This window comes from Eumetopias jubatus, unplaced genomic scaffold (assembly GCF_037043125.1).
Source record: "Eumetopias jubatus isolate StellerSeaLion01/CBP00866 unplaced genomic scaffold, mEumJub1_p1.0 scaffold_13, whole genome shotgun sequence".
Classification (NCBI taxonomy): domain Eukaryota; kingdom Metazoa; phylum Chordata; class Mammalia; order Carnivora; family Otariidae; genus Eumetopias; species Eumetopias jubatus.
In genome coordinates this window covers 99,186,615-99,199,509 of record NW_028274819.1, presented here as the reverse complement: position 1 = coordinate 99,199,509, position 12,895 = coordinate 99,186,615, and the positions used below count along the sequence as shown (strand labels likewise).

Genomic DNA, 12,895 nt, shown 5'->3' with positions numbered 1-12,895 from the left:
CCGTACCTACATAAATTGAATATTTATTAAACTGCTGTTTACAGTGGCAATGATGAAATGACTACAACATATAATAGAGGGAAAAAAGGAACTCTTTTGGTGGGAAAAGTGAGCAAGTAATGTTTTCAGTGCTGGAAGTGAAATGAAGTGATAGTGTCCCATTCTTCTCAAAAGATGGGATGGTACCCTGCTCCAATCATTAGTCAACCTATCCTCTTGGAATCTGCGTGTATTTAATGAAAACAAGAGGGGAACAAAAGTATGCTTCAGGGGCGCCTGGGTGGCTCAGTCAGTTGGGCATCTGCCTTCAGCTCGGGTCATGTTGGTACTTGCTGTGTAAAATGTTTAGATTTGTATATAAGCAAATTATATAATTGATAATTCTTTATTACTAAAGGTTATTTACAAATGTGTTTAAGGCACAGTAAAAAATAAATTACAATACAAAAGTTATCTTTAGGAAGAGGACACTGAACAGGGTCATATTAACCCCTGAATATTTAGCCAAGACACAAGCTACAAGTTTTATGGAAAAGACTCCATGAGTTTTTAACCACTTCTTCATTACACTTATGGAACATCATCCAGGCCATCTGTTTGAAAAAATATTATGTTATTTTCAAAGGCTGAATTATGGATAAAAATAGAAAATGTGAGTTAAAGGTAATATAGACCTTAAATCTAACTTTTAGTTTCAAAACTAAGTATTAAGACTACTTTTTTAGTGTAAAAGACAAAATGAGACAGGTATGCAATGAATCAGAATCAAGGGTCATATGTAAATTGTACCAACTATTTTAAAATACCCGAAAAAAAATATCAAAGTTCAGCATCTTTAAATACAGGTAACTATTTGAAAATTCCAGTTTGTTAAAAGAAAGAACATCTTTGGCCCAGTCAGTAAAAACTGAAAATATTAGACGATAAAGATGCGGGAGAGGGAGCACCTAAACTTTCAGATATTTTGTACATTTTGAATAAATGCTGCTATAGCTTAAGTTTGGAAAGACACTGGGAGATTAAACACTTTAAAAAGCACTCTTCTTTCCGTAGCCCACTTATAAAGTTTGCTTTCTCTACTAGTATAAGGGAAAAAACAAATAAAGTTGGTTTCATATTATTAGTTTTGGTATTTCTTTGCCCCATACCAAATCCTCCCTCCCACAAAGTAAGCAAGTAAATTAAAGCAAAAATAAGATAAAGGAAAAAAATAAATAATATCATCCAGTTCTCAGAGCTTTATATAACACTGTACAAAATTATCATCAATATAGGGGTGATTTTTTTTACCAGCCCTAAATTTTTACAGTTGTAACATACTATTTCAGAATCCTTCCATGTAACTGCTTAATGATTCCAGTCTGCAAGTGAACTTAGATTTTGTTCTGTTGTTATAGATAACTGAATAGTAAGCTAAACAGTATTCACTGCTCATGAAAAACCTGCACTTTTGGTTGTTTCACAACACAGAAAAAAAAAAAGGTGACAAGTGATTCATCCTGGGGTGGCATTTATAAACTTTTCTAGCTAGTCTGTGATTTAGATTTGTGCTATTATAAAACTTGGATCAACAAAACAAAAAACAAACATTATCTAGGATACTGAAAAAAATTCAATAAAACAAGATGTGTCCCATACTTAAGGACAGCCATGAAAAAATCAAACTGTTCCTTTAACAGTTTGAATTTAAGATTTACTGTTAATCAATCAAAAACAGCCGGGAGAATTAGCTCACTTTTAATTAAGAGTGAGAAGGAAAGAGTAAACACATTAACTTTAGTAGCAAGAGTGCTACTCTAAAGAAACTAGTATGTTAAAGGAAACATCATGACAGACAAGTTGGCTTTCATCTCATTTGATACCAATGTATGTGTGTACAATTAATAATCCACAAGGAGTGTTTAAGGGCAAAAATGTAGCTTCTTAGTATAAAAGGCTAATAATGGGCATTTGAAAAATATTTGCACTTTGAAATTAAATAAAACCTTAGTAATAGACTGTGTGTGTTTGTTGGTATCTGCTCAAGAGGGCCTTTGCCAGCTCCAGAGAGATGTTGCTCATCTAGATGGTTATGTACTGCAGAGCTGCTTGGAAGACAGGTCACAACTGAAAAAGCCAAAGAAAAGCTTCCATCAACTTCAGCTTATCCTAAGGTTCTTGTTCTTGGGAATCTTCAGCTTCCTGAAATACAAAAGTTTAAATGGATAATGCATTTGGAAAGAGTGCATAGAGATACCTGGAATTATGAATTACATATATATTATTAGATATGTTCGCCACTGTGAAGGAAAATATTCTTAATCTACTTGTTCTCCTCCTAATTTAACTTTTAAAAGATGTTTCCTGATCCTTGTTAAATAGTTCTCAGTGTCAATTTCCTTAAGTCATAGCCTCTGCCTTGCATGGACACTTGGATGATCCATAAGCTCACCCACACACATGCATGCCTTCTTTCTCTCTCTCTCTCTCTCCCTTTTTATTATAAACAAAATCAAGCACACAGAAAAGCAGAAAAGACAGTGTATAGAATTCACTCATTACCTAATTTTAAAGCATTTTTTGTATTATTTGCCATATATTTATTTGGTTTTTAATTTGTTATATATAAATACATATATAAATTTATATGTAATAAATGTATATTATATATAAATGTATATTTAAGATAGGGACATTCTCCTCTGTAACCACAATATCTTTATTATACCTAATAAAAATTAACAGTAATTCCCTAATATTATCCATTTTCAAAATTTTCATATTCAAGACTCCCAACTGCCCTCCCCACCAAAATCTTCTTACAACTAGTTTGTTAAAACTAGTATCCATCCAGTAAGGACATCCAGTCACATTGCACTTGATTGTGTTAGTTCCTTAAATTTCTTTTCATTTCCATCTTTACTTTTCATGACCCTGACTTGTTAGAGAATCTGCTTGGCTTTAAAAAGACAATAGTCCTTGGTAAAATCTCTCTCTGATACTAGATTCTTCTGGGTTTACAACAGAATCATTTCTCTCCATAGTCTATTTTATAAATCCTTGAGGGCTTTCCCTGAAGCTTTGGGTTACAAAAATGTGACTCTTTTTGCAAATAATAATAGTGGACCTACTTCACAGAATAGGAAAAATTCTGATCATATGAAAAATAAATCATCCTACCCTTTAAGCATAATAAACCTGAAAACTAGAAAAATAGAACTACACACTACTAAAATTAGATTCATAGTCCCAATAACTAGATGAAAGGAGTCGAAATCAATTCCAAGTAGTATAACAGTTCTGTCAAAATGTCAGACATACCTATTGAGTCATTCTCTTGATGCCACAATTGGTTTATAACAAAATACAACAAGCAGATATTACTTCTTTCATTTAAAAAAATAAAGATTTATTTACATGTTGAAAGTGAATTTATTATTCTTGGTCATGGTAAACATAACCACAAAGCCTCCAATAATCTTAGAATTCTCCCATCTTCCATGGCAGTAGGCTCTAACTGCCTCATCCTTTGCACAAAACACACTCAAAGAGGACGCTGTATATAACACTAATAGAAGACTTTTATCTCCCTGACCCAGCTCCTCTAATTTCATGTAGAAAACACCTAACATCTAATTTCATGAAGAAGTCCTAAAATCTGGGAGATCCACATTAGAGATGGGCCAGACAAGAAACCTAAGGAAAGAAATCAACTCATTTATGAGCCTCACCATCTAAGAATGTTAGTCTGTGTCTTCTAAATAAATGGAGACCTTTTTTTCTTGGTTGAGCCTTTCCTCTTCTTTTCTGTAACAAAGAAGTAGAAACGAATGTCAGGTGAAAATGACAAGAAGCAACGGAGGTAAATCTTAGAAAGAAAGCTTTGGGTGATGTATTTTCTCGCATATTTTGGGAAGCATTAAATGCATCTGGGAATAGACCCAAGCTTACAGAGAGCTAAACCACCAGTGCCTTCTATCTACTAATACACATGCCTCCACATGAGCCTGGGTCTCTGAACTTCTACTTGCTTCAGAATACTTTTAGATGGGGATACAATTTGGGAACCTGAAGGAGTTAAAGCAGACACCTTAGTTTATCATTAGTATCCAGCCTCTAATCCCATTCTTTATTCAGAAAAGAAAAAAGAAAAAAATTTGTGTTGACCTAGAAGCCATCTTTATTGCTTTGTAGTCAAACCCTAACATCACAGTTGGGTTCGTTGGGCTTCTTAAAATCAATTCTATTTACTTCAGTAAATATTTCTTGAGGAAAGGAAACAAATGGTGCTGGGACAGCTGAAAAACTATAATTGCAAAAGAATGAATTTGGACTCCTACTTCACTCCACATACAAAAATTAACTCAAAATTAATCAAAGAATTAAAACTAAAGTTCTGGGACGCCTGGGTTGCTCAGTTGGTTAAGCGACTGCCTTCGGTTCAGGTCATGATCCTGGAGTCCCGGGATCGAGTCCCGCATCGGGCTCCCTGCTCAGCGGGGAGTCTGCTTCTCCCTCAGACCCTCCCCCCTCTCTTGCTCTCTCTCTCATTCTCTCTCTCAAATAAATAAATAAATCTTAAAAAAATAAAATAAAAAATAAAACTGTAAAGTTCTTAGAAGAAAACAAGCATAAATCTTCATGACCTTGAGTTGGGCAGTGGTTTCTTAGATACGACACCAATAGCAGAAGCAACAAAAGAAAAAATCAAGGAATTGGACTTCATCAAAATTAAAAAGTTCTGTGCTTCAAAGGACATGAAGAAGAAAGTGAAAAGGCAACCCACAAAAGACAACCCAGCTTGTAAATGGGCAAAATATTTGAATAGATAGATCTCCAAATAAGATATGCAAATGGCCAATAAACACATGGAAGGATGCTCAACATCATCAGTCATTAGGAAATTGCAAATCAAAACCTCAGTGAGATGCCACTCCACGCCCACTAGGTGGCTATAATCAAAAGGTCAGACAACAAGTGTTGTCAAGGATATGGACAAATTAGAAGCTTATATGTTGCTGGTGGGAGTATACAATGGTGTAGCTATTTTGGAAAACAGTCTGGTAATTCCTCAAAAAGGTAAACATAGAGTAACCATATGTTCCAATAATTCCACTCCTAGGTATATACCCAGGAGAGTTGAAAACATATGTCTCCACAAAAATGTATAAATAAATGTTCATAGCAGCATTAGTCATATTGGCCAAAAAGCAGAGAAAATCTAAGCATCCATCAATTGAATGGATAAACAAAACGTGGTATGTACATGCAATGGAATATTATACAGCCATAAAAAGGAATGAAGTACTGCTACTATATGCTCTACATGGATGAACTTCGAAAATACTATACTAAGGCAAAGAAGCAGACATAAAAGGCCACACTGTATGATTATCCATTTATATGAAATGTCCAGAATAGGTGTAGGAATGCTGGCCATACTGACTCCATCTTTGACCCACCACCTTGTTGTAGTCTGCTTAATGACCTCTTCAGGGCTACATGTTCTAGAGTAATGTATAAGATGTAATGTAAAAGATAAATGTTCAAACCCCACACCTACATTCCAAAACCAGAATGTCCAGGGAGCTTATTCTGGATTTCAATGGGCCCATTAAGATACTGGTGCAGAGCCATCAAAACGAATGAGATCTTGCCATTTGCAACGATGTGGATGGAACTGGAGGGTGTTATGCTGAGTGAAATAAGTCAATCAGAGAAAGACATGTATCATATGACCTCACTGATATGAGGAATTCTTAATCTCAGGAAACAAACTGAGGGTTGCTGGAGTGGTGGGGGGTGGGAGGGATGGGGTGGCTGGGTGATAGACATTGGGGAGGGTATGTGCTATGGTGAGCGCTGTGAATTGTGCAAGACTGTTGAATCACAGATCTGTACTTCTGAAACAAATAATGCAACACATGTTAAGAAAAAAGAAAAAGAAGAAGATAGCAGGAGGGGAAGAATGAAGGGGAATAAGTCGGAGGGGGAGACGAACCATGAGAGACGATGGACTCTGAAAAACAAACTGAGGGTTCTAGAGGGGAGGGGGATGGGGGTATGGGTTAGCCTGGTGATGGGTATTAAAGAGGGCACGTTCTGCGTGGAGCACTGGGTGTTATGCACAAACAATGAATCATGGAACACTACGTCAAGAACTAATGATGTAATGTATGGTGATTAACAATAAAAAATTTAAAAAAAACAGATACTGGTGCAGATAACATAGTTTTCCGCGGAGCCACAGGTGGTGCCAGAAGGTCTGTTAAACGTTAGCAATCAATCACGTGTATGCGAACACGCCCCCCACACATCCTGCCCCTTTAAAACCAGCAAACTAGGGGCGCCTGGGTGGCTCAGTTGGTTAAGTGTCTGCCTTGGGCTCGGGTCGTCATCCCAGGGTCCTGCTTCTCCCTCTCCCTCTGCCTATCGCTCTGCCTACTTGTGCTCTCTCTCTCTCTCTCTCTCTGTCAAATAAATAAACTAATAAAACCAGCAAACTAAAACATGGGACTTCGGAGGTGACTAGCTGTGCTGCTGTCCAGATGGCGGTTCTCTTGATCCTCCCTGTCGGTAAGTCACTCGGCATAAAACTCTGTGTATTCTGTATGGAGTTGCCTACCGCCTTTTCGTTTCAAAGTGCCTTCTCAGTTTGGGGGGCACTTTACATTCTCCTCACCTTTGAACAATAGGCAAATCCATAGAGACAGAAAGATTAGTAGTTGTCAGGGGCAGGTGGGAGGGGACAATGGTGATGGCTAAAGGGCATGGAGTTTCTTTTGGAGGTGATCAAAATTCTGGAATCAGTGGTGATGGTCACACAACTTCGCGAACATTAAAAAGGTGAATGCTTATGGTAGGTAAATTTCATCTCAAAAAATATACATAGTTATTGAGCACCTTCTATCAGCATGGCTGACTTTCCTAGGCACTGATTGGAGGCGCCCCTGCTGACTGCCCAGTGGTCCTTACAAATGTACACTTTACATTAAAAGTAAAGGAATGTCCTAGAAAAGTTTTATATAAGCAGATTCTGATAATATCAAATCCTCCATAATAAAGCCTATAATGAAATCTTCAATGAAATTAATTAAGAAAGCTTTTATAGGGCGCCTGGGTGGCTCAGTTGGTTAAGCAACTGCCTTCGGCTCAGGTCATGATCCTGGAGTCCCGGGATCGAGTCCCACATTGGGCTTCCTGCTCAGCGGGGAGTCTGCTTCTCCCTCTGACCCTCTTCCCTCTCGTGCTTTCTATCTCTCATTCTCTCTCTCTCTCAAATAAATAAATAAAATCTTTAAAAGAAAAAAAAAAGAAAGCTTTTATAAAGTTACTAAATCACGCCCTAATTTATCTATCCGGTGAATCTGAATTCTTTCACAAGACTTACTCAGAGCTAAGAACATCTGTTCAACAATCATTTAGCCCAAGTGTAAAATACCAAGAATCATGATAAGAGTGTTAGAAGGCTTCCCAGAACTGCCCAGCCTTACGGTTTTATCTCCACCACTCTATGAGCTCTCTCAGCCCAGCGCTTCTTCCGGAAATGCTGGACGAGGACCACCACGATTACTATGATGACCATCAGTGCACAAGCAGAGCCAATGGCCAGGGCCAGGAAGTAGATCTCAGAGAAGCGGACTGCAAGGAAAAAAAAGTGGATCTCATGTTTCTAAAAAGAGAAGGGACATGATGAAATCTAAAGTGAGAAGGGTGTATTTTCATCATTAAATGGAATCTTCCTTTCTCCCACCGTATTACCTTGTCAACTCTAGGAGCAATAAGAAAGCTACGCAGACTACTTTACTGGTTCTCAAACTACGGTCCCAGGAGTAGCAGCAACACTCTTAAGAACTCTGAAATGCGAATTATCAGGCGCCTCCAGAATGGCAAGGGCCCGGCCCTCTGTTTTAACCTGTCCTGCAGGTGATTCTGATGCAGGCTGAAACTTCGAGAATTACTGAGCCAGTTGAACCACCTCGTGGGGTAAGGTTATTGCTGACCTCATCAAACCCAGTGCCCGAACTGTTTCTCCTCAATTCCCTCTCACCTCTGGCATTCAGTCAGTCATTTATTCCAATTTATTAAGGGCCTACTATGTTCAGACATTGCAGCGGAAATACAAAGCCAAAAATGATATTACCTTCAAGGAACTCATGCCCACCAGGAAGATAGGCAAGTAAATCAGTAACGATAGTCTAGCAGATAAAATGATGCAAGAGGGAACCTAGACGGAAAGGTCCCTAAACCAGGCAGAATCTGTGAAGCCTGGGTCTCTTATCTTTTAGTCTGATTTCTGATTTAAACTTAAGTAAACGCAGGGCTCCTGAGCGGTTCCGTCGGTTAAGCGTTTGCCTTCGGCTCAGGTCATGATCTTGGGGGTTCTGGGATCAGGCCCTGAGTCCCTGCTCAGCAGAGAGTCTGCTTCTCCCTCTCCCTCTGCGCTCTCTCTCAAATAAATAAATAAAATCATTTTTTTAATTAAATAAATAAACTTCAGTAAACCCTCGGAGCCAGAAAAGACATTAGAGAAATGTCCAGCCCAGGAGTCCCCAGCCTGGAGTCTGTGAAGGAGGACAGGGATAGAGGGGAGCCATAAGCCCACAAACTCCATGTCATTTTGTGTGTGTATGTGTACATTTTTGTGGGAAGCAGAGATGTGGCTTTCACTAGATTCTCAGAGTAGTTATCACAGCACGTGGAAGAACCACGTGTTCTTATCTAACCTGTTCATGCAGGTAAGCTGCAGATGGAATTCAGAAACTGAGATCCCAGGACATTCCAATACGTCTTTCGGTACTCAAATGACTTCTCCAAGGTCACACAGCCCTATTGATGGGGCCCCTGAAGGATGATACTAGGAATGAAAGGAGGAAATCCTACCACTTTACAGGCTTATACGTGTTGGGTAGTAATATTATGTGTTGGTTAAGAGCATGCGCCAGAGAGAGTTAGATCAAAATATCAGCTCCACCATTTACTAGCTGTGTGATTTGGGGTAACTATTTGAGCCTCAGATTCTTCAGGGTATTAAATAGGGGTAACAATATCCATTTCTTGAGTTCTTATTTAAAAAATTCTATTCCTGGGGGGTGCCTGGGTGGCTCAGTTGGTTAAGCGTCTGCCTTCGGCTCAGGTCATGATCCCAGGGTCCTGGGATCGAGTCCCGCATCGGGCTCCCTGTTCCTTGGGAGCCTGCTTCTCCCTCTGCTTCTCTTTCTCTCTCTCTCTCCTCCTCTGTCTCTCATGAATAAATAAATAAAATCTTTAAAAAAAATTTAAAAAAATAAAAAAAAAAATTCTATTCCTGGGGGCACCTGGCTGGCTCAGTCAGAAGAGCACACGACTCTTGATCTCAGGGTTGTGAGTTTGAGCCCCATGTTGGGCATAGAGATCACTAAAAATAAATAAATAAAGTAAAAAAAAATTTTGTGTAAATTGTTCCATGCTGTGCCAGCACATAATAAACACTCAATATGTGGTAGCTATTATAATTTTCAATGCAAACAAATATTTTTTTCTTTTTTTTAAAGATTTTATTTATTTATTTGAGAGAGAGAGAATGAGAGACAGAGAGCATGAGAGGGAAGAGGGTCAGAGGGAGAAGCAGACACCCCCCCCCCCCACTGAGCAGGGAGCCCGATGCGGGACTCGATCCCGGGACTCCAGGATCATGACCTGGGCTGAAGGCAGTCGCTTAACCAACTGAGCCACCCAGGTGCCCAACAAATATTTTTTTCAGGGCAAGTCAAGAGTTTGGGGAATTTTTACATCTATTATCTCACTTTATCTTCACCATAATCCTTGCTATATTATTCTCACTGTAAGGAGAGAAAAAAAAAGATTTATTGACCGTTGGTAAATGATAACAGTGGCTCAAACCCAGATTTACAACTCAGAAGTTTTATGGTCTTTGCTTTTCGTTATCTGGCAGTTTCCAGGTTTGCCTTTACAGGATTGCAAGCAATACGGTACATTTGTTTAGAGGCTTTGGAGTCAAAGATGCTTGGGTTTGAGTTCTAAATGATTCTATGTATCAGCTCCATGAATTTGGACAAGTGACTTAATCTCTGTGAGCCTCAGTTTCCTCATTAGTAAAATGTGTAGCACTAAGAGCACAATAAACTAATGTGATATATAAAGATTAATGTATGCAAAGCCCGTGGCATGTGGGAGTACTTAATAAAGGAGAGCTGTTGTTATTGGTATCTGCCTAGGGTGGTTGTGTGAGTTAAATGAGCTAGTTTGGGTCAAGTGCGGAACAGTGCCTGACAAAGTACTCAATAAGTATCTGGTGAATAAATGAGTGAATGAATGGATCTATTGTTAGTCTTTTATCAGAGAATTGCTTCCTCTCCCTTTTCCAATCTCAATGCCATTTCTGTAACAGATTCCCTGGTCCATTTGCTTAACTTTGTGTTTCTTTCCACAGCCAAACAAAACCTTTCTCTTTTTACCCCGCCACTCTTCAGTCTCCCTCTGTGGATTGTGGATCTGAAGGGCTAGCCCTGCTCTCTACCCTTTCAGCCATTACAAAAGATTAACCCTCTCTTTTCTACACGCTCTCACGCTTCCCCAAACGGTTTTCCCCTGCCCGACCTACCAGTGTGCACGACGCTGAGCCGAATCTCCCCTATCAGCCCATCAACGTCAGGTGGGTTCTTCACCTGGCAGGTGTATGTCCCATTGTCATTAAACTGCAGCTTCCACAGGATGATGGAGACATCGTACCGCTCAGGGTTCCCGTCCCAGACCACCCGATCCTTGAAACGCCCACTCATGGGTTTGAAGGGATCCACATGGTAGTAGAATACCTAGAAGGGAGAAGTGGCCAAAGGTCTTCTTCAGTACGTGGGCAAGGAGGCTGAGATGGAGGGAGCCAGCCTCACTGCCCCATCTGCAGCTCTCCCCCAAGAACCTCTTGCTCTCCCGTTGATGGACCTCTCAGTTCTGTCTGTCTCTGTCCCAAGAATTGTTTCTCAGCTTTGCCCTGCGCTTGTTGCTAAGAAAAGCACAGGAAGGGCAAGGAGAAATGGACTGGCTTATTTTCCCAGCCAAGGGTCTCCTGGCCAATGACAATAATCTACTTACAAACTGCTCAGGCCCCCCATCTCGAGGCCGGAAGTTCCAGGTCACTGTCAGAGCATCACCCACAGGAGCAAAGCTGGAGAAAGTGCATTTTAGCCGAACATCTGTCCCGTTGACAGCCTCTAGTGCTTGGGAGGTGTAAATTTCCACTGCCACTATCTGCGCAAGGGCTGCCGCAAAGAAAAGGAAAAGGGAAGATGTGGATTAAAACAATTTCTGCGGACACTGCCAAAATAAATGTCTGAGTGCGGCACGAAACCGGATTGAGATGCCCCAGCTCTCAGACTTAGTTCATCCTGAGTCTGCATACTCCCACGTACATGCACCTGTGGCCTTCCTATGCCATAGAACTAAAAATACCACCCAGCGAGCCTTCTTAGTGCTCTCACTTTTGCCATGGCACCATACCCCAGCCTCACGGTACCCACTGCAGACTGTTCTAGCAAACTATAGACGTCGGCAAATAAAATTGAAAGCAGAAACAAATCAAAACTAATCATAACATGAATTAGACATGTATTCAGATTAAGCATTATGTATTGTGTGTATCACGGTCCCCTCTAAGTTGTCCAGAAAGGGTCCTTGTTAGGTCACGATTTCATACTGTTCCTAGTCTTCTGCAGAAATTGAATTCATTAACCTAGCCAGCTTCTGCTTGCACCCCTGGAACCTCTATACCTAACGTGGCATTTTTTTTACCGTGATATTTACATTAAGAACTTGTACGTTGGGCCAGTTTCAAAATTACAGGGGGTGGGGTGTGCTCTCTCCTTAAATTCTCAGCTTTTCCAGGGCTACTGCAAGTCCCAGACAAGACCCACACACAGAAATCCCAGTGCCAAGTCCTGCCCGCAGTGGGAGGTTGAGAGTAGCCACATGGAAGAAAAAAAAAAAAAAAAGGTTTGTAACCTGAGATTAGAAAGCCCTCTCTGTGCCCGGAATCACTAGCAGCCGAAACACACCTAAACCTGTTTGTCCGAAATCACTTCTCCAAATACAACCCACCAACTTCAGTTTCAGTAAAGTCAAAACCAGAACGGACCGCCACTGTGGCTCAGGCTCCCCAACAAAACTCTGGCAACTTGGGAGACACTTAGCTAACTCTGTGGGGGTACGCAGGGAAGGAGCGAACGCTGAGAGAAGCCCGCCAGCCCTTACCTGTGAGCTGTATGCCAAGGAGAAGCAGCCCAGCACACGAAGGGCTCTTGCCATACATGAGGGAACCCAGCCCTGGCCCCGGCGACCAGACCGGGCAGACCGGGGGCTCCAGCTCCCGGCCAGGGGCACGCCTGTAAGGACAGCGCCGCGTTTTCCCCGAGAGAGGAGCCAGTCCCTCACCTACTGGGAAGCTGAGCGCCAGTGCCTGTGACTCATCCCTGCTCTGCTGGTGCACTTTGCTGGAGAATGAAAGGTGGGGCCTCAGCTCTCTACTGCCCGCCTCCCTTTCCTCCCTCCCGCCCTCTATGCTACAAAGCAGTCTGCACTTAGTTCCAAACCCTGCAGTCTGCTTTCTAAATTCCAGTCCGTCTGAGGGGCTCTGGCCTCTGGATGGCCTCAGAGACAGCCAGAGAAGGTGGTACCAGCCTGCAACGGCCCAGCAGCTTTGGGTTTGGCCCCCCGGACACACTGTTTTTTTCTAAGCAAGCTTCCCACTGGCCTGGGAAGTGAATGTTGAAATCTCCACGCAGTGACTCCGCTTCCCAAAGCACCTCCCTGGGGCCACAGGAGCCTAGACCGGATTCACACGACTCCAAAACAATTCAAATGTCTCAAGACCCTCTCCGGACAAAAAGTCCTACAGCTTATACCCTCAGTTTTTAGTTAAATG

At 41.2% G+C, this 12,895-nt stretch overlaps 1 protein-coding gene across 1 annotated transcript; it reads right to left on the bottom strand.

Annotated features, from left to right (window-relative positions):
* Window positions 1–873: 873 nt before the first annotated feature.
* Window positions 874–12,496, bottom strand: MPZL2 (myelin protein zero like 2). Its single transcript, XM_028106050.2, has 6 exons — window positions 12,226–12,496; window positions 11,071–11,237; window positions 10,583–10,793; window positions 7,473–7,620; window positions 3,711–3,786; window positions 874–2,181 (listed from the first exon to the last, which is right to left on the bottom strand). The coding sequence occupies exons 1-5, from the start codon at window positions 12,281–12,283 to the stop codon at window positions 3,723–3,725; spliced, it is 648 nt and encodes a 215-aa protein (XP_027961851.1). The 5' UTR covers window positions 12,284–12,496; the 3' UTR covers window positions 874–2,181; window positions 3,711–3,722.
* Window positions 12,497–12,895: the final 399 nt, after the last annotated feature.